Source organism: Orbicella franksi, chromosome 10, assembly GCF_964199315.1.
Source record: "Orbicella franksi chromosome 10, jaOrbFran1.1, whole genome shotgun sequence".
Lineage (NCBI taxonomy): Eukaryota > Metazoa > Cnidaria > Anthozoa > Scleractinia > Merulinidae > Orbicella > Orbicella franksi.
In genome coordinates, this window is record NC_138154.1 from 30,061,232 (window position 1) to 30,083,055 (window position 21,824).

General features: G+C 42.0%; 2 protein-coding genes across 2 annotated transcripts in view; one reads left to right on the forward strand and one right to left on the reverse strand.

The window, feature by feature from the left end:
- LOC145500703 (uncharacterized) overlaps positions 1 to 4,767 on the forward strand; it is a 14,500-nt gene extending 9,733 nt beyond the window's left edge. The window contains exons 2-4 of the mRNA XM_081480225.1: positions 2,226 to 2,314; positions 2,668 to 2,955; positions 3,853 to 4,767. Of these exons, the coding sequence (XP_081336351.1) occupies positions 2,239 to 2,314; positions 2,668 to 2,955; positions 3,853 to 4,145 (657 nt within the window). The 5' untranslated portion in view covers positions 2,226 to 2,238 and the 3' untranslated portion in view covers positions 4,146 to 4,767. The remainder of the gene's footprint in view (positions 1 to 2,225; positions 2,315 to 2,667; positions 2,956 to 3,852) is intronic.
- Positions 4,768 to 7,905: 3,138 nt separating this feature from the next.
- Positions 7,906 to 21,824, reverse strand: part of LOC145500675 (uncharacterized) — a 48,905-nt gene continuing 34,986 nt past the window's right edge. The window contains exon 18 of the mRNA XM_081480200.1: positions 7,906 to 8,737. Coding sequence (XP_081336326.1) covers positions 8,442 to 8,737 — 296 coding nt within the window. The 3' untranslated portion in view covers positions 7,906 to 8,441. The remainder of the gene's footprint in view (positions 8,738 to 21,824) is intronic.

A 21,824-nucleotide genomic window follows, 5' to 3' on the forward strand; every position in this document is an offset into this window, starting at 1 on the left:
TGCGAAAGTAAAATAGACAAGGAGTTTTGATAACTCAACCAACAAATCGAAATCTTTATTCGAGTACCGTGACTATTCGAGTTGATTAAAGAAAGCTGATTATTTCTGCTGTATTCGCATATTTTCAGCTAAGCTTTTAATATATTCTCAAACATTTATCAACCTTAAACATATTTAAAAACTAGAGATACATGAGTTCGATGTACTTTTCCACTCGAAAGTGGAGAAGTCCAATTTGTAATGTTTTACTGACTGTACAAAATACGCATCGGCGGGCGCTCTTATTCATCGACAACAGTCAATTTACTGGATTTTTACACAAACAAAACTGAGCAGCATCTACAGACATAAACTTTATTGTCGCTTATTGGGCGTTGATAAGACATCAAGCGTTGCTTACAATTCAGGCGAAACTCAAACTTGCAATTATTTTCTTTTTTACTGTTCGGTCGAGGTAGACTCTGGCGAAATCCTCGCAAGCGTGTGGTAAGAGGAGTGAAACTTTAAAGTCCTGAAACGCTGCTATATCCAAACATATCCAACTAGTGTTTTGCTGTGTTTTGGAAAAGCTGTTAATCTTCAACATATGTGAAACTTAGAGTGGAGTAATGTGGAGCCCTTGTAAAAGAACCTGCGGAACACAACTTGGTCAGTGATGTAAAGCGGAACATAACTAATTTTGACACTGTCTTACTTCACTCAAACTGGAGCAGCTTACGACGAAAACACTGACGCAAAATTCCAACAGACATGAAAGTATTGAGTTGTGGGCCAAAAGCATCAAACATTTCGGGAATTTCGGACGCCATTTCCCCGCGCTACATCCGCAAAAATCCTCGCAGCTTGTACGCGCGTGTGCCGCACGGGATAATGCAATTTGTTCTAAAAATGGAAAAATTGTCCCATATCATAGGGACAACCCCAATACTAGAAATGGCGCGCGCTTACGGTCTTCCTCTCCGATTATGGCTCCTGATGGTTGTTAAGTCTTGAAATACTTCTCTCTCAAGAGATATAAAAATTTGGTTGCGTTTTTCAGTGGGCGCTTTGAAAAACGCCTCCAAAATCTGAGAATTTTCGCTGAAATTCCAACTAATTTGCATATTGCCTTGCGAAAAAAAACACTGACACGGCCTGTCAGCCTGTCAGCCTGTCGATTGGGCGATGGGAATCGAAACATTTTAGCGATTGCCTTAGTTTGTGAACGGGTTTATCGAAATATGTCTATAAGCTCGTTTGCACTATCATGAGACACTATTTTAGTGCTACCCTCTTTAAATAAAGTCTTTATTTACTTACTTACTTACTTACTTACTTACTTACTTACTTACATGGGTGCACTTTTATGCTATAAAAGTAATATACAGACTTAGGCCAGCCTAAAAGCGTAGCTCCTGGGGAAGGTTATTCAGAGCCCGATTAAGCTATCCCAGGAAAAGGTAGAATTTTGATTTGAGTTTTATAGGCTTTGTGATGAGGTTTTCTGTATATTGTTTGGTCTTCTGTTTTGATTTTTAATAATCGCCATATACACAAAACAAAGCAGTAAAAATTATTTGTATAGAAGAAAAAGTTATGATTCGGTTAACTTTTAATCCTAGGTTAGCGTTAAGTTGCGAGCTTTCACTCATTGCAGTCATTTTAATTTTTCGCTATTATTATTTTTTTGTTTTGTTTTGTTTTTTTTTGTAATGTTTTTGTTTTTGTTTGTTGTTGGTATATTCCGAGCTGATATCAGTTTCTTTTCCATGTTCTTGGTTTTATCGACGGCCGAATGAATTTAAATGTATCTGAATTTTTTAAATGACTTGATTGCAAAAATGCTATTTGAAAATCAGGTACAGGTTATGTTTTCGTTTTGCCGTCAGTTTCCACCTTATTACGGCGCTTAAGTGTGTCACTTTGTTCATGGCTTGAGGCTTCTAATTCGACCTGAAACGATTTCGTTTTCAACGAAACTCCTAAGCTTGATTAAACAAGTGAAAGTTAGAATTGCAGTGAGCTTACGCTTGAACCATGAACTCTTTACATTTTTCTCTTTTGTGTGCTTTTATACCTCTTGTTTATGTAATAAGCGCTCTTCCTCATGAGCAAAGGAAGGGTTTTTACAATATGGTCTTGTTTTATAACGTAGCCACGGAAACACGTGCACCTTACAGAAATATCGAGAGCATCTATCCTTATACAAGCATTAATTAATGTAACATTTCTTATTTTTTTCACAGTTACGGCTGAAAAATGCATCGCACAAAGAATCGAGTTTTCCTTGTCGTTGCCTTCCTCTACACCATTGTTTGCAGCTATGTGCAATGTGGTAAGTCTGAGAGTGCTCTGTTCAAAGGGATAGGACACCTTTCAACAACAAGAAAATTTGTACCCAAAGTTTATAAAAAATATAGTAAGCTTGAACTTTGCTAAATGTGACGGGCTTTATTTTCTTTCCAAGTTGGGAAGTCTGGTTTGACCAGGAAAGCTTTTAGACGAGCAATCATAACGAGAACTGACAATAGCGAAAATCTCATCTGACTCGATATCAACAACTGGAGCAATACTATTCCTTTATCGGCCTTTCAGAAACTACATTTGTGGTAGTTTCGACAGACAGTATGAAACAAAATTAGCAACACGTCTGAAATGACTTAGTTTTCTCTCACTTTCCCTTTTTAGGTTATGTTTCTTTGGGATGCTTTAAGGATACTGGAAATCGTGCAATTCCACCACTGGAAGGAAAGGATCAGATCTTGGACAAACATTACTGGCATCGAGAGAACCCCATTGCCAAATGCGCCGTGGCTGCAATGAAAAGGGGATACAAGATGTTTGCAGTTCAGAATGGTGGCTGGTGTGCCGCTAGCAAGATTGCGCCAAAGACCTTCGACAAGTACGGAAAATCTTCAGCTTGTAAGAGTGACGGTGAAGGAGGACCATGGGCCAATCACGTTTACTTGACCAAAGGTACAGTATGACTTGTGTCATTGATCACATCATATAACTGCCATTCAAAGCACTGAGCTCGATCCAAATAGATTGTCGTTTTTTGCTACATGTCCAGAAATGCGTGCAGTAAAGGAATTGGCCAATTTGACGAAATTTCGTCACAGTGAGTCAATGTTCATGAATTTGACGAGTTTGATCTGCATTGTTTCACCGGCCTTTTTAACCGAGTTTTACATCGAATACTTAGATATTTTAATTACCCCCAAAAGCATTTCTTAAGTTTCTTGAGTATGATGTTATTGTCCGACAAACAGGATATTGTGTTAACGTTAACTTGGCTTAGAGGTTGAAAGTGCGAATTACCTGTTTTGAATACTCGGGCGTTTCGTATCTGCCGTTATTGAATTTCACACTTCCTGTACACCAGTGTGGGTATTTTTGTGAAGTGCTTCGGTTTTATTGGTTGGTACTGTGTATCCTGGCTTAATATGTGCACTACTAACACTTCTATCGTCTTCCTAAGACCCAATATTAAGATCGATGACCACGCTGTGACGTCATTAATTGGACTGTGGACGTAATTGTGCAAAGTTTTCTTCAACTTTTAACACTATTTGGCAGTTTGCAGGAATTGTCTGGTTGAACTGTCTTACCACTATAAAAAACAACAGATTAGTTAATTTGAAGAAAATTTCATTGTTTTTTTGGCAAAGAAGTTTCCAAGGTAGTGATTTAAAATATTCCTCATAATTCATGCAAAAGTTCAGTTTTGTCAACCTACGTATAAATATTTTTTAAAAAAATGATAAAGGAATTTATACAACTTTATAAATGAGAAAGGACTTAACAAAACAAATTCATTAAAAATATACACTTCTTATGTAATTTCTTGTGCGTTGTAACTTTCGTTCTTAGGTTATATTTCCGTTGGATGCTATAAGGATACTGGAAGTCGTGCAATCCCAACATTGGAAGGAAAGGATCCCATCTTGGACGGAGCCTACTGGCTTCGAGCTAACCCCATTGCAAAATGCGCCGCGGCTGCAATGAGAGGGGGCTTTCACATGTTTGCAGTTCAGAATAGTGGCTGGTGTGCCGCTAGTAAGACTGCGCACCTGACGTTCGACAAGTATGGAACATCTAAGGCTTGTTGGAATGGAGGCGAAGGAGGACCTTGGGCCAATGAGGTCTATTTTATTGTTCCATAGTAATTGAGTGGTATTTCAATACCAGAGTTGATGAAGCAATAAAGATTTTCATCAGAGCGTTATATTCCTGTGTAGTGGGTATTCCAGTTAGATATTGCGCTAAATTTATCTTTTAAGTGTATCTTAACTGATTCAAGGGGGGGGGGGGTAGGGACCATTTACCCACGCACGTACGTGCATACCTCTGGAAATCCAGAAAAGCATCTTCCATAGCTAAATCGATTGGTTTGATAGCCTACTCTCTGACATGAAAAGGCTAACATGAAAACAAGATAAGTTCCTCAATACTCATCGTTTTTGCCCAGATTTGAAAACGTGCGAATGGCATTTCTAAGCCCCTAAAAATGTTCCTCTGGAGAGGGGAGGGGAAGGGGAAAGGGACATGCTTCGCCCTTCTAACTGATAAGTTATCCCAGCTAACCGAGTTGAGAAAATAGCTAGAGTTCGTATCATAACTTGATTTAGTAATTACTCTGGCAGCACGATTTTGTAGTTTTTGAAGTTTCTCACTCAGCTGTCGAGACAAGCCATCCCAAACAACACTGCAGTAATAAAAATGTGGTTCAATAAGACCTTTGTGTATTTAAATAGCAGTGTGCCTGGAAATAAAAGATCTGACTCGCTTAAGTGCACCGATACTGGAAGCGACTTTTTTTTTCGAAATTGCGTGTCTGTGCTCCCTCCAGGATAGGTTTTCATCTATGGTGAGTCCGAGAGCTTTGCTAGGATTTGTTTGGTTTATTTTGACGCCGTCTACACTAATATTTATTGTCTTGTCACGTAAAGACTGCAATTTTTAACGCGAGCTAATGACCATAAACTCAGTTTTAGCGACATTGCGGCTTAACTAACAAGGCAGTGAGCGCCCTGTGAAGAAAGCGAAATAAAGTTTTCGCGGTTTGTTCTATTTTTGAGTTAGGAGTTCTAATGGTTAATAAAAACGTACTTGAACGCTGCGGAGGCGAATTTTCCAGATTATTTTTAAATTTTGCGAGTAGGGATAACTGCATTATAGATTGCTAAAATTTCTTCTTCTCTTGCGATAGAAAACCAAGCAGCTATTTTGCTGTGAAAGGAGTTAATCTCAAGAGAAATTTCCGGATCCCTGTAGGGATTAATGACGGGGCATATCGGCACTCAAAGATCAGACATAACTTGCCATAGAGAAGACGAATACCCGGAAAAACGGATCCTTTCACTCCCGTGGGGAAAACCACATATTTTGTAAAACTGTAACTATAGACCCAAGGACCACACATAGTATACCGTTTGAAAGATATTATTTGTGGGATACCATAAATCATACTAACAGCCATAGAGGAAGCCTCAGTTGGAATTGAAAAGCATTCAAAACGAAAAACAAAATAATAATAATAATAATAATAATAATAATAATAGCTACATGTATGTAGGGGGCGATCTCACATAAAGTGGTTTTCAGAACAGCCCTTTGGAAAATATTATAAAAACGTGAAAGCTATACAAAACCATGCTACTCAAACGAAAAAATACGATATAAATAAAATATGATAAAATTAAGGCGTGCGTTCACGTTTTTTTAAAAAAGTAAAATAGATTCAGTTTCCTGTATTTCAAGACTTAGAAGGTTAAAATCGAGAGCTGCTTAGTATGTGATTTTTTCTTTGCCCAGTTTGTTTTGGGAGCAGAAAGGTGCAGATTCTTGCGCTGGCGGGTATCATAATGGTGAATGGCATTATTTTGTCTAGAGTTAAAATTAAAATCGATGACTTTATGAAGGCATCAAAAAATAAAAACACATCAATGAAGGTGCCGTCTGTGATCTAAGTGTTTCCACTTTAGTTCCTCAAGAGCTTCGGTGGCGGAGGAATATTTTGGTTTGTCCAAAATTAATTTCGCTGCTTTGTTTTGTTGTACTTGGAGATCGTTCATCAGTTGAGTGTTGTTTTTGTCACCCTATATAATGTCACCATAGTCAAAAAGTGGAAGAATTAGGGAGTGATAAAGTGTTAGGCGAACGTGTATGGGTAGAAGAGGCTTGATTCGTCTAAGAAGTCCAAGTCGCTGGTTGGTATTATTTACAATGCTTTTTTATGTGCTCATTCCAAGACATATCTTCTCTAAGTGTCACACCCAAGTATTTGAATGTATCGGCATGTTCAAGAGGGCTTTCATTGATCTTAATAGAAACAGTGTTTAAGGACTTTAGATGACGAGTGCTTTCAAATAACACAAACCTTGATTTATCGCAATTAAAAAAAAAAAATGAAAAATATCTCACTCCTTGTATAGTTGACGTATACCCCTAAACTATAGCTTAATATGCAACTCTAAAAGTGTCGGTTATTGTCAGATGTTAACTTGACCTCAAAGGTCTAGGAGGAAAAAGGCGCACAATTTGTAGGGTGGTTGATCAAATCTCATATAGGAGGGGGTATGATTTTATGCTTTCATAACGATAGATCTGCCCAAGAGCTTTTAGCTGTTCACTGAAATTTGACAAAAACTGAACAAATATTGAGCATGTTATGGTATTTTGTGTCACATGGCACTTTTGGGAGTGAGGGGGTTATGGCGATTGCCGATTAGGCGATCACGGGTTTCCAAAGTCCTCGAACAGGAGTGTGCCAGCAAGGAGAAGGTTCGCTCCTGAACGAGAAGGCATCTTGCAGCATTTATTTATCGTATTTAAACTAGAGTTTGTTCCCAATTTTCAAAGCAAAACATTTAATATTGTAACAGATAAACACGATAAGTAATATTCTATGTTATTAAAAACTGGATCATTGGATAATGTAATTCAAGAGTTTTCAATGGCTTCGCTATCAATGCTCTACAAATATGGCAAGCGTGCGCGTAATCTTTTTAGGCATTTTTATTTTATTTTACTTCAGTTTTCTATATTTTGGGAGCGTTTTCAATAAAACAATTATTCCACTCGCACTTGCTGTATATGAGATGGTTATAGCAAACTCGGAGCTACGCGCCTCGGTTGCTATCTATCATCCTCTTATCCAACGTGCTCGTGGAATAGTTGTTAAATATTGGTGAAGTCATTTGATCACAAGGTTTGCACAAGAAAGCTATACCGTTGGCATGGCTATCATACAAGTAGGTGTTAAAATACAGGGAACAAGGTTTCTATAACTGCATAACTTTGTATAATAGCATGCAGGAGCAAGGCGAGAGAGACACGGAGAAAGAGCGGAGGCGGAAGTATGGGAATCGAGGGACGTTTTCTAAACCGCTCTGATAGGCTTTGTCTTTAGGAGCGTTAAGAAATTCGACATGTTGAGGTCCTGCCCCATGCACTATAAAATTTAGGGTGTTTCAACAGATTGTACTGTTGCGTTAGTAACCTTATATGCCATGAAGATGACCACTATTTGTTCGCTAATTGTTGGACATTTTTGTAACACTAATGTTGTGGCATCAGGTGGTAAAGTGTGGCGGTATTGACCCATCAAGCAGAATGAGCTGTAGTGAGCCACCTCAAGTGTTAAAATTTAACGTTTTGGTGATTATGGTTTCGAAAACTTCTCGAAATTACGCAGACAGACGGTTATTGAAAACGATCATCTTATTCTGAGTACTACTTTGTAGGCCGTTTTTTTTTAATCAATTCATTCATTAGGTACGGTCATTATTTTTCAATGTTTGATCATGGAACAGAGACCTAATCGCATTACAATGTATGCACGAACTGCTGTTGTTTAGTTAGAAGAATATAATCTCTCTCTCCTTTCGAATTCTCAATCAGGGCCGAACAAATAAACCAAACTCGACAATAGCATCTCACAGGTTCGACATGCTCCGTCACTGCTTATTCACATTTCCTATTCAAGTCTTTCTTTCCATAGAGATATGCACACACTGCTATAATTAAGCCCTTCAGCTCGAGCCAAAAAAAGTTAAAAAATCTGAAAGTCGTGTCAAATGGGTTGGTCAGAAATGAGAAAACTGGAAAATGCATTTATTTTATTTCTAAGTAGAATTCTCGAGTAGTCGAAATTAGGATCAACGACGTTTACAAGCGTCTTTCTTCTTTTTACTACACTTCGAACGCAATTTAAAATATTCACACAATAAGGCCTCAAAATGAATCTTCATACATAGGAGAACTGCACACCACATCATTCATTTCCCTGAACTTTTATGACTAGTGAGTCATAACTCCAATGTGCTAAAAAGAAACCAACGAACTTTAATTTAAACACAAAACCAGTATGCAACAACTGAAACACACAACAGATAAATTGAAGGCAAGAGTGAAGATCTTTATTCCTTAAACAAACCTGGCATTGAAATACAACTCAATTATTTGCAAGTAATAAAATAGACCTGATTAGCATAAGATCCACCTTTACCATCAATCTTACAAGCTGTAGATTTTCCATATTTATCGAACGTTTGTGGCCCAAGGACACTAGCGGCACACCAGCCACCATTCTGAACTGCAAACATCCTGTAGCCCGCTCTCATTGCAGCCACGGCGCACTTGGCAATGGGGTTCGTACGAGAAGAATAAGATCCATCCAAGATAGAATCCTTTCCTTCCAACGTTGGGATTGCACGACTTCCAGTATCCTTATAGCATCCAACCTCATCATAACCTGGACAACAATGGACAAACAGAAGCAGTATTAAAGAACCATATGCCATGATTTACATTTTTTCTTTTCGACCTCACAAACGTGTGCCAGGATCACGCACACAGATTCTGCAAATGAAGTCTATCTCCATGCACTGTATTGCCAAGCTTCTCTATTTCTTCCTACCAGCTTACACACATAGAGACTACTGGTTCTGGCGCAGCAGTGATAACTGGGAAGAGAACGAACAAAAATTGTTCGTTCTCTTCCCAGTTATCACTGCTGCGTCCATAACCAGTAGTCTCTATGTGTGTGTGACATGTTGCGTGTTACACAACATAAAAGAAAACAAAGCGCGGATGTGACACCGAAAATGGCTGCACTGATTATATACAAAAGTGCGCCAGAAACCAGGTCGGACGTCTTCTGAAGCGCTCCGCCTTCAAAGCAAATGTAATCCTCTTAGGGAGCCCGAGAGCTGAGAAAATGGCAGATGAACAACAAGCAACCAAGGAAAGCTCCACTCGCAAAAGAAGAAAACGAAGTAAAGGCTCGCAAACTGATAATGAGGACTGCGAGATAGAATATTGCCACGGCTGTACAAACATGGCGGAATCACTCGCCGAGATTAACAGCAAAATTGACAAGGCCTTAACCTGCATCGGAGAAATGGAAGTACTCAAACAAAAACAAGAAAACCTGGAGAAAAAGAACAAGGAGCTAGAAGATAGCCTGAGTTTTGCCCATACTTCAATTGAAGGGCTACAAAAGAAGCTGGCTACTCAAGAACTTGCCATCAACGAGCTAAACAAAAGTGTGATCTCATTAACAAAACAAGCTAACGAAGAAAAGCAACGAGCCATCAAGCTTGAAAGTCACAGTCGGCGAAATAATCTCAATTTCTTCAATCTACCTGAGCAAAAGAATGAATCGGCAGAAAAATCTGAAAAAATCTTGAGAAAGTTCATGGAGGAAAACCTCAAAATAAGCAAAGAAGATGCAAGCGAGATTTATTTGGAGCGCGTTCACCGCGTCGGAAAACCAGCTAATTCCTCAGATGAAAAACCTAGACCACTTATTGCAAAATTTTCCTTTTACAAAGACAAGGAGTTTGCCTTATCTCGGGCAAAATATCTTAAAGGAACTGATTTCGCTGTGGCATGCGATTTCCCGAAAGAAATCGTCGACAAGAGAAAAGCACTTGTCCCGATTCTTAAAGACGCAAAGAAGAGAGGTCAAGACGCAAAACTCATCTTCGACAAACTGTACATCAATGGACAAGTATACACTCCAACCGAATCGCTATAGTCCTTCCAACGGAGCTAACGTAAGATATATTTTTTTCTCTTCTCTTGTTTCTCTGGGTTCCTTGCTCAGCCAAGCCCAGTTTAAAGGTTAGTTTGTAGATCTCGCTAATGTTTGCCTACAGAGGTCTAGTTAAGTACCGAGCAGCATGTGCTCTCTTCATGTTATGTTTAGTCCCCACGTTCGAGTCACCCCGTTTATATAGTTTAACTTTAATTTCGCATTTTATTTCATTGTTTATAGTGTGTTTGCCGTGTTTGTTGACAGTTCAAAATCGCTATTTAGCATCTTTCTCAATGAATCACATAGAATCTGTGCTGCAAAAAACCCATGACTGTTCCTTTTAGACTCTCCTTTTGTTCTTTGAATGTAAGAGGTTTAAACCAAGCTAGAAAGAGGCGGCGGGTGTTCAGATGGCTTCATAACCAAAAATTCGACGTCGCTTTTTTACAAGAAACCTATTCATCCAAAAGTGTCGAAGAAATATGGAAAGCTGAATGGGGAGGGAAAATTTATTATAGCCACGGTACCACGCATTCAAAAGGTGTGATGGTATTGTTCAAGCCAAATTTAGATTTTGAAATCGAAAGCGCCATCGCTGACAAGAAAGGTCGGTATCTGTTGCTAAAAACCAACATGTTTGAATCGTCCTTCTTGCTAAGCAATATTTACGCGCCAAATGACATTACCGCTCAGACAGCGTTTTTTCGTAACCTTGACAACATTCTTTTACCGTATGCAGATTCACAAATCATCTTGGGAGGCGACTTGAATTGCTCATTAGCACCTATAGATAAAACAGGTGGAGCTCCGGTTCAAAAGAAACAAAAAGTCATTGATGAGATTGAAGGCTTAGTCGGACGATTCAAACTTCAAGACATTTGGAGAGATCAACATCCCAACAAAAAACAATACACATGGCGCGATAATTCCTTGAAAGTGCAATGTCGTTTGGATTACTGGCTTGTTTCGAAAGAATTGCCGTCTGCCATTGATATAAACATCATCAACCCCACAATATCTGATCACAGCGCTATCGCTTTTACTTTACAATCCAAAGAATATGCTAAACGGGGACCCGGGTTTTGGAAAATTAACAACTCGTTGTTAAAAGACGCAAACTTCATTAATGAGCTCAAAAGCAAAATACCCGAATACAAAAATAAACACAGCTATCTCGCTGACAAAGGCCTGTACTGGGACATGCTCAAAATGGAGATTAGAGGATTTTGCGTCCAATATTCAAAAAGGAAAAATAGAATAAAAAGAAATAAGGAACGCGACCTTCAAAAAGAAATTGACGACATGATGACCTTACTGCAATCAAATAGATCAAAAGAAAACATTGCGAAGCTTTACCAATTAAGAGCCCAACTCAACCAGATTGCTGAATATAAAACTGAAGGAGCAATGATTAGAAGCAGAATACGTTGGTATGAACAAGGGGAGAAAAACACCAAATACTTTTTAAATCTCGAAAAAAGGAGGTTCACAAAAACACATATAACTAGACTTAAAACGGACGAAGAAAGGGAAACTACCTGTGAAAATGAGATTTTAGAAATGCAAAGAGCATTTTATGAAAATTTGTATGCAAAGGCCCCCTGCAATAGTGACACACATAATGCCTTCCTACAAGACCCTAACCTGGTTAAGTTAGAAGAGCACGACCTGCATGAGCTTGAACAGCTTTTATCTAAAAGCGAGTGTTTCAATGTCCTCAAACAGTGTGCCAAAAACAAATGCCCAGGCAGTGATGGCCTCTCGGTTGAGTTTTATTTGCACTTCTGGCATCTACTCGGCGAAGAAATGGTAGAAAGTTTTAATTACGCCCATAAATTAGGAAAACTAAATATCACTCAAAGACAAGGTATAATAAAGGTCATACCAAAAAAACGAAAGAACCGGCTGTATTTAGAAAATTGGAGACCATTAACGTTACTTAATGTTGATTATAAAATAGCAACAAAATCAATAGCTCACAGAATCGCTAAAGTCCTTCCCAAATTAATAAATGAAGACCAAACTGGCTATGTCAAGGGCCGCTACATAGGACAGAATATTAGACTCATCAATGACATCATGAAGATAACTGAGCTGGAAAACATTCCCGGCATGGCGATTTTTATTGACTTTAAAAAAGCCTTCGACACCGTTGACTGGAACTTCCTTTTTAAGACCTTGGAGGCTTTAAATTTCGGCCCTCAGTTACAACAGTGGATTCGAACCTTTTACGCTGACTGTTCAAGCTGTGTAACAAATAATGGTTACGCCTCCGCTTTCTTTAATCTACAAAGAGGTGTTCGCCAAGGGTGCCCACTTTCTGGCTCCCTGTTTGTGCTCTGCGCCGAAATTCTTGCTAACGCAATAAGGTCTAATGCAGGTATCCAAGGAATCAATATTTACGGAAAAGAATTCAAAATTTCACAATACGCAGACGATACCACTGTTTTTGTTTCCGATAGTATATCTGCCCAAAATTTATTCCAACTGCTCAATGCCTTTCAAAACTGCTCAGGTCTCGAAGTAAACAAAAGTAAAACAGAGGGCATGTGGCTGGGCGCAAACAAAAACAACTTGGAGGAACCTCTAGACATAACATGGCCAAAAGATCCCATACTTGCGCTCGGTATACACTTCTCCTATGATGAAGAGGCTGCCTTTCAAAAGAACTTTGAACAGAAATTGCCTTCAATGACTTCCCTACTTAACCTGTGGTACCCTAGGAACTTAACTCTACATGGCCGTATTGTCATCCTAAAAGCACTAGCCCTTTCCAAACTTATTTATAACACCGCTGTCCTCCCTGTTACATCTAATTTCATTCAAAATGTTAATAAAGTTATATCCCAATTCGTATGGCGCAAGAAAACCCCAAAGATAAAGCAAACCACAATGATTGGACCGAGAGCAAAAGGAGGTCTTGGAATGCCTGATTTTGATGCAATAAACAACGCTCTCAAAGCGACCTGGATCCGAAGACTTGATAACGGTTACCCTTCCGCGAGCTGGACGCATATCCCTGTCACCATGTTAGAAAAATGTGGTGGCAAATTTCTCCTTAAGTGCAATTTTGATCTCAAAAATCTCAATGTAAGAATTCCTCTCAAATTTTACGAGAAAGCCTTGTTGGCTTGGCAGTCAATCAATTTGTTTACTCCGTCCTCAGAAGAGGAAATACTTGATGAAATTCTTTGGAACAATAGATTCATCAGGATTGGTAACTACTCAGTGTACTACAAAGAATGGCATGAAGCGGGTGTAGAAAAAATTAGAGATATCTTCAACGGTGACACATTTACATCTTACCGAGATTTCTGCTCTCACTTTGCCCTTAAAACTAACTTTCTAACTTATTACGGTTTATGCCAAGCAATTCCATCTAACTGGATTAAAACTTTGAAAGGCAAATTACAGCCGCATTCGAAGGAACCTACAAACATGGATAGAATTCCCCTTGAGAAGCTCTCTTGCAAACTTGCTACTAACTACCTTGTTGAAAAGAAGTTCGTTTCTGCCACCGCCGAAAAAAGACTGAAAAGAGCTAATTTGAACGACCAGCAAATTTATCAAACGTACATGATGCCTTTCAAGGCCACTAAAGATATTCAACTCTCGATGTTTCAGTTCAAGATTGTACACCATATTTTACCCACCAATGCTGCATTACATAAATTCGGTATTAAAGAGCACGACCGCTGTCATTTATGTGCTGAAAAGCAAACAATTACACATCTCTTCGTAACTTGCCCCAACGTCCAGCTGTTTTGGACAGAGTTTACTGATTGGTGGTACAGAAAAAACAATACTGTAATCACGCTCTCTGAAGCACAAATACTTTACGGCATCACAGACACCGTGCCTCTGTGTCTCGGTTTAAACCTCTGTACAATAATTGCAAAATATTATATTTACACCGCTTCAAAAAATGAGGAAGATTATTTCTTAGACGCTTTCTTGGCTATCCTTAAAAACAAAATAGAAATAGAAACTAGCAGAGCAAAGGTGCAAGTTAAACTGTAAATATAGCTAAATATACTGTAAATTGTCGCTTTTTTGTCATTTTTTTTTCTTTTTTTTTTTGCAGTTTTCACTAGTTCTAGTAACCGTAGTAAAAGTTTGTAGTAATTTTCCGCGATTAAAAAGTAGTGTAACGTAAGCGGTTTAAATAATACTGTTGTTTCGTCAAGCATTGTAATTAGAGCAAGTTGTAATTAGCGTAAGTAGCTGTATTGTTGTAGTTTTATACGTAGTTTTTGTAATTAATAATGTAAGTATGCGTGCTGTAAAAAATAGATAATTAATAATAATAATAATTTAAAAAAAAAAAAAAAAAAAAAAGAAATATTTCCAATTGAACAAGTATCTGCACAGTATATACGCCGAGATGGCTGCCGCAAGATATTCGTCCGATGTTCTGCAATCAAACAACTGTCAACTTTGCGAGGCCATTCAAAACCTCCCTCCAGAGCTTCGTGAGATAATTTACAAGGAGTATCTCGCAATAAAAAGAATGGAAAAAAAGGAAATGGGTTGGGATGAGGTACATTATGATATTGAAGAGGCGCCCTTCTGTGAAAAACGATCAAGAATATTAAAGGTCATGTTTTGCCGTAAATGCAACTCCTGCCGCCTAAAAGGACTCTGTTACGAGTGTTATAAAAATGGAGTAAAACACTATCTCGGCTACCCAATATATGACGAGAACGACTAAGCCGAAATCTTTCAAAAATTTTATTGAGCGGCGCCGATATTAACCTTCGTTCGAATCAACAGTTTTGTTTTGAAATCTGTGAGTTGCGTGACATTTTTCTCAGAAAGACTGGAACCAAATATTTCCCAGGCCGTTGGACGAGCAGTACTGAAAAACATGGAGGACAACTCAAGATTTTTTTGTTTGGGGAGAAAACACGAACCAGAACAGAATTTGCAAAAAAAAATACGCTCAGTAAACGCGCTGTAAGTTATTTTTTCACCACAGAAGCTACCGAAGTGAAGCGAGCAGGAGGAAACGAGAAAATAGCAAGATTTGATCACAGCGTTCGATCGATCGTAACATGTGATATTCCTTGAACAAGGCACTCAATAGAGCCCGTTTAAGTTTTCTCTGCTTCTCGCACGGCTTCAACGACTTGATATGTTATCTGTCTGACCTATTTCTGACAAACGGGTGTAGAACGTTCCATGAAAATAAAGCAAATCGCGTGGAAAAGCACAATAATTTTGGCCTTCAGAAGTACTGTCGTGATATAATTTATTCAGCCAATCTCTAATTATAGCTCAAGTATGACATCATCTCGCCGCCCAAAAGCGCATGCGTATGTGTGAAAATACTGCGAAATTTAGGCAAAGGACAGAGAAGCTACACCACAAGTTTGGATGTGAGGTTGGTCCCCTCTGATTCCTAATACGGCACGTACAAGCGCTTGGCCGTCCACGGCGATAACCCCGGGTGAACCCGCCCCGGCCCAGTGGGGACTGGGGGGTGCTCAGAGGTCCGTCGGGATTTCAAACCTCGTTCCCAGAGGTAAAATGGGAATCGACAGCCGCCTTGTCAGCGGCGGGAAAGTCCTAGCCGGGGCTAGGCAAGAACAGCCAACGAGCACCCCCCGACAGGGCCTTTGCCCTTTTGTGTGACCTGTCACGCAACGTCACGCGTGAAGGTAACGCGGTGTAACACAATCACCTGTTTTTAATAAGACTTATAGATAGTTTTGTGTTTTTTCGCTCAAAATTTAGTTCAAATTTGTGCTGGACTCCGCAAGTTTTTTTCCAAATTCTTGCCGAATCTGGTTTCTTATTTTTTCAAGATCTGGCTGGCGTAAATTTATTTGTTTTTGCGCAAAGTTTGAGCGTAAAGTCTCTTTAGGTTGGCGATATTTCTGCGTTTCACGTGTGATCAGTTGAAACTCCGTGTCAGAAACCCGATTATCATTCAGAGCTTGTGAGACAGAGCTGTTTATCGAGTCATGTTTTGCAATAGCCAGAGAATGGATTCTCGAGTGCTTATTAACTTTGCGTTCAAGCTTCTTGTTGACAACGGACAGGCCAGTGGAAGCTGCGCCAGATAAAGCGGCTATCGCGGCAACAGGTGCGCCGATAACAATTCCAACACCAGTAAGTGATGTTGCAACAGCCCCAGAAGACAGAGCTGCCGTGACGGCGCCAAGGCCAACCACGGAATAATGAATCGCTTTCCGAGCTTTTTTATATTTTTTCAACACAAGCCTGTAATGCTCAACCTCAACAGATATTTCTTTTTCAATTTTACTTATTTCAGTTAGCCGGAAATTCTCGGCATTTGCCGTTTCGGGAAGGCTTGGATAGATTCTTCTTTCATTCTCGGCAGGAGGCGCGGAAGGTAACACATTTGCTGAAGACGTTGTGTATATAAAGAAATTTAATTTAACTCTCATTCAAAAAGAAGCTTGAAGCCCTTGAAATCAAAGAGTTCGCCTTTCTCATCTTTGACGCTAATAGTGATGCTATTTATGAACTCGTCTGTAGAGCAGTCTCGCAAAACCTGTTGCGGAGAACCGTGGTAGTTTAGCGTTCAAGACAGACGAACACTAATAACAACTAAACTCCGTTTATTCTGCTAACAACTCAGCACTCGAACAACAACGGCTTTCTCAACAAGGGCACGTGTTTACAATTGAGGGTATTGCTAAATCCCCCTCTAAGACCTAAATGTCTTATGGTAACGCAAGAATGTTCTAGAACTGTCACACAAGGAATGTTGGGAGCACCACAGTACCCCCCTACCAGTCTGAGAGATAATCCGAGAAATGTGCTGGTCGACGACTTGGGCGGCCTGCTCGGGTCAAGGTGGGTGGGTGAGAATGAACTTGAGTTGGAGTGCTAGTGTTCTCTCTAGGATCTGGAAGTATTGGAGAATGTGGAGCAGAAACTTCAACTGGATGCTCAATAGGACCAGCATCATCCATCAGCTTAGCAGGCTTTAAACGGTCAACTGTGATTTCCTTGGTCTTGCCATTAATGTCCAGGGTAAAGTGTTTGTCAAAACGGCGGAGAACCCGAAAGGGACCATCATAAGGGCGCGTTAGTGGAGGTTTGTGGCTGTCACGCCGCACATACATGTGGGTAGCTGTATGGAGGTCAGGAGGGAGATAAACATCACGACGACCATGCCATCTCGTAGGAACAAACTGGAGGTGCTGCATGGAAGAACGCAGTCTTGACACGAATGAGGATGGGTCCTCGATAGTAGGGGCATAGAAGAAGTCGCCTGGCAGACGGAGTGTTGTGCCATAAACCAATTCTGCGGACGTACATGACAGGTCCTCTTTGAGGGTGGCACGAATTCCAAGAAGGACCATAGGGAGGTCGTCAACCCAATTACTACCTGCCAATCGTGCTTTCAGGCCGGTTTTAAGGTGCCTGTGGAACCTCTCGACAAGACCATTTGCCTGTGGGTGGTACGCTGTGATGCGGAGACGTGTGGCACCAAGAAGGTTCATTAGGGAATGCCAAAGATCCCATTCGAACTGCTGTCCCCGGTCAGAGGTGATCGTCGTCGGTACACCAAACCGCGAGATCCAGCCCGTCAGAAGACCAGAAGCGCAGGACTCAGCAGTGGCATCAGCCATCGGAATTGCCTCAGGCCAGCGAGTGTAGCGATCAATGCAAGTGAACAGGTAAGTGTAGCCCTTGGATAGAGGTAAGGGACCGACAATGTCCACATGAATACTATCAAAACGGCAGTCGGGTGGGGTGAAGGCCTTCAGCGGGGCTTTGACATGCCGTTGCACCTTGGATTGCTGACAATCATGGCAGGTACGGGTCCAGCAGGCGATGTCCCGCTTCATATTTGGCCAGACGTACCGTTCGGATATGAGGCGACGAGAGGCTTTGATGCCCGGATGAGACAAAGAGTGCAGGTTGTCAAAGATGGCTCGACGCATCGTTAAGGGCACCAGAGGACGGGGACGACCTTGGGAGATATCACAAAGGAGAGTTCGTCCGGTGTGCGAAAGAGGAACCTGTGCAAGCTGCAATGAAGTGGAGGAGGTTGAAAGCTTGAGGAGCTCCCCATCTAGTTCTTGAGCAGAAGCAAGGGCTTCAAGGTCGATTGGGGATTGTTCCAGGGCAAGGACGTTGCGTGACAGTGCATCAGCGACACGATTAGCTTGACCTTCGATATGGCGGATGTCTGACGTGAACTCGGAAATAAAGGCCAGGTGCCGCGCTTGTCGTGGTGAATGTCGTTCAGCACTGGAATGAAGTGCAAAGGTAAGAGGCTTGTGGTCCGTGTTGATATGGAACACACGGCCCTCTACAAAATACTGGAAATGTCGGACAGCTAGGTAAGCAGCCAACAGTTCACGATCAAAGGCACTGTATTTGAGTTCCGCAGGGCTCAACTTCGTCGAAAAGAAGGAGATAGGTCTCCATTGTCCATGAATGAACTGTTCAAGGACTGCTCCGACAGCGAGGTTTGATGCGTCGGTCGTGATGCAGGTGGCGGCATGTGGGTGAGGATGGACCAACATAACTGCCTCGGACAAGGCCACTTTGGCTGCGTCGAATGCTAGTTGACAGGAGGCAGTCCATGTGAAACTGTCCGCTGCAAGCGCCAGGTGTAGGGGCTGTAAGATCTCAGCACACCTGGGGACAAAGCGGTGATAATAATTGATGAGGCCCACGAACTGGTGCAGTGTCTTCTTGTCTTGGGGAACTGGAAATGTGCGAACTGCTTCAACACGGGTAATGTGGGGACGAATACCAGCTGCGCTAATGGTATGGCTCAAGAAGTTCACTTCTGACTTGCCAAATTCGCATTTAGCTGGGTTGATGACAAGGCCGTGGTCAGATAAGCGCTGAAAGAGGGTCTGAAGATGTTGGAGGTGCTCATCGAGGGAGGAGCTAGCAACCAAGATGTCATCCAGGTAGACAAAAACAAAGTCCAGGTCACGACATACATCGTCAATGAACCGCTGGAAGGTCTGGGCAGCATTTCTTAAGCCAAAAGGCATACGGCAGAACTCGAACAGACCAAATGGAGTGATAATGGCCGTCTTAGTGATGTCGTCCATGGTAACAGGAATCTGATGGTAGGCACGAACCAAGTCGATCTTGGAAAAGATGGTTTTACCAGCCAAATTGGACGCAAAATCTTGGATATGTGGAATGGGGTAGCGATCAGGAGTTGTGATGTCATTCAACCTGCGGTAGTCCCCGCATGGGCGCCATTCGCCATTTCCTTTTGGGACCATGTGGAGTGGAGAGGCCCATGTGCTGGAGGATGGGCGCACGATTCCCATCTCAAGGAGCTTGTTGAACTCAGCTTTAGTAGCAACCAATTTCTCAGGAGAAAGACGCCGTGGTCGTGCGAAGACAGGTCGGCCTTCGGTGACAATGTGATGGGCAACACCATGTTTAATAGGAGTATCGCTGGTGCAAGGGCTTGTCAATGACGGGAAGTCATTCAGGAGTCGTGTGAAAGGATCACCAGTGGATGGCTGAGTAGAAAGAAAATTAAGGTGAGGAGTGGGGCACGGTGAAGGTTCTGCTTCGACTCGTGTCCCATTTCTCGTGTCAATAAGGCGTCGTCTGTCCAGGTCCACTAACAATTTGTGTTGTAACAGAAAATCAGCGCCAATAATAGGTTGAGTCACATCAGCTACTAGAAATCGCCAGGTTAGGGGGCGTGGGAGCCCGAAATCGAGGATTAACTGTCGAGAACCGTAAGTGTTAATGATAGAGTTATTCGCAGCTCGTAATGTGACGTCGCCTTTCTTGAAACGATCTGATCGTCCAGCCGGAAACACGCTAATCGCCGCTCCCGTGTCAATTAAAAAGTTCAGTTTAGTATTCTTGTCATAAAGTCGGAGAGGAGATGTGCCAGTCGCATGGGCTGCGTTCACCGACTGGCAGTCGAGTTTCCCGGTTGCTGTTGAAACTTGCAAGGCTCACGGCATTTTAAAGCTTTCGTGCCAAATCGCTCGTGGTACCAACAAATGTCGGGGTGGGAGCGAGACTGTGGTTGTGCACGGGCTGGTGGGGTCGACTGCAATGTTTGCCAGATCTTCTGTAGCTCGGTTTTAATGGCGCTAATCTCAGAATCACCCTGGTGCTGTATTTGGTAAACCGGTGCTTGAGGACCTTGGACCTCCGCCATATTGTCCGCCATGTCGGCGAGCTCACTGAGACTGGCACCTTTGTGTACCGCAAGAGCCGTGCGAACGGTGAGTGGAAGTTTCTGCAGAAAAAGCTCACGGAAAATCTCGTCTACGCCAGCATCGGCGACTGTACCACCACGAAGCTTCAACATATGCCGTAAAAGTTGTGATGGCTTTCGATCTCCAAGGTCTTCCACGTGTAGGAGTTGCTGTAATCGTTGTCGTTTGGAAGGGCAGACACGGTTTTGCAATTCGGTTTTCAGTGCCGTATAAGGAGCTTCCGGCGGTCGTAAAATAATGTCGCGTACTTCTGAGGCATATTGGGCCGGGAGAACACGAACCACATGACCGAACTTCGTCTTTTCGTGGGTGATATTTTGAGCAGTGAACAACGCCCTTCAGGGTCAGACGGCCAGAAATCCGGTAGTTTCAGCGAAACAGCATTAGCAATTGCAGTTGGTTGTGTCGGAATGTCAGCTTCGTCGGGCATGATCGCGTCGGGGTCACCAATTTGGCGTTCAAGACAGACGAACACTAATAACAACTAAACTCCGTTTATTCTGCTAACAACTCAGCACTCGAACAACAACGGCTTTCTCAACAAGGGCACGTGTTTACAATTGAGGGTATTGCTAAATCCCCCTCTAAGACCTAAATGTCTTATGGTAACGCAAGAATGTTCTAGAACTGTCACACAAGGAATGTTGGGAGCACCACAGTACCCCCCTACCAGTCTGAGAGATAATCCGAGAAATGTGCTGGTCGACGACTTGGGCGGCCTGCTCGGGTCAAGGTGGGTGGGTGAGAATGAACTTGAGTTGGAGTGCTAGTGTTCTCTCTAGGATCTGGAAGTATTGGAGAATGTGGAGCAGAAACTTCAACTGGATGCTCAATAGGACCAGCATCATCCATCAGCTTAGCAGGCTTTAAACGGTCAACTGTGATTTCCTTGGTCTTGCCATTAATGTCCAGGGTAAAGTGTTTGTCAAAACGGCGGAGAACCCGAAAGGGACCATCATAAGGGCGCGTTAGTGGAGGTTTGTGGCTGTCACGCCGCACATACATGTGGGTAGCTGTATGGAGGTCAGGAGGGAGATAAACATCACGACGACCATGCCATCTCGTAGGAACAAACTGGAGGTGCTGCATGGAAGAACGCAGTCTTGACACGAATGAGGATGGGTCCTCGATAGTAGGGGCATAGAAGAAGTCGCCTGGCAGACGGAGTGTTGTGCCATAAACCAATTCTGCGGACGTACATGACAGGTCCTCTTTGAGGGTGGCACGAATTCCAAGAAGGACCATAGGGAGGTCGTCAACCCAATTACTACCTGCCAATCGTGCTTTCAGGCCGGTTTTAAGGTGCCTGTGGAACCTCTCGACAAGACCATTTGCCTGTGGGTGGTACGCTGTGATGCGGAGACGTGTGGCACCAAGAAGGTTCATTAGGGAATGCCAAAGATCCCATTCGAACTGCTGTCCCCGGTCAGAGGTGATCGTCGTCGGTACACCAAACCGCGAGATCCAGCCCGTCAGAAGACCAGAAGCGCAGGACTCAGCAGTGGCATCAGCCATCGGAATTGCCTCAGGCCAGCGAGTGTAGCGATCAATGCAAGTGAACAGGTAAGTGTAGCCCTTGGATAGAGGTAAGGGACCGACAA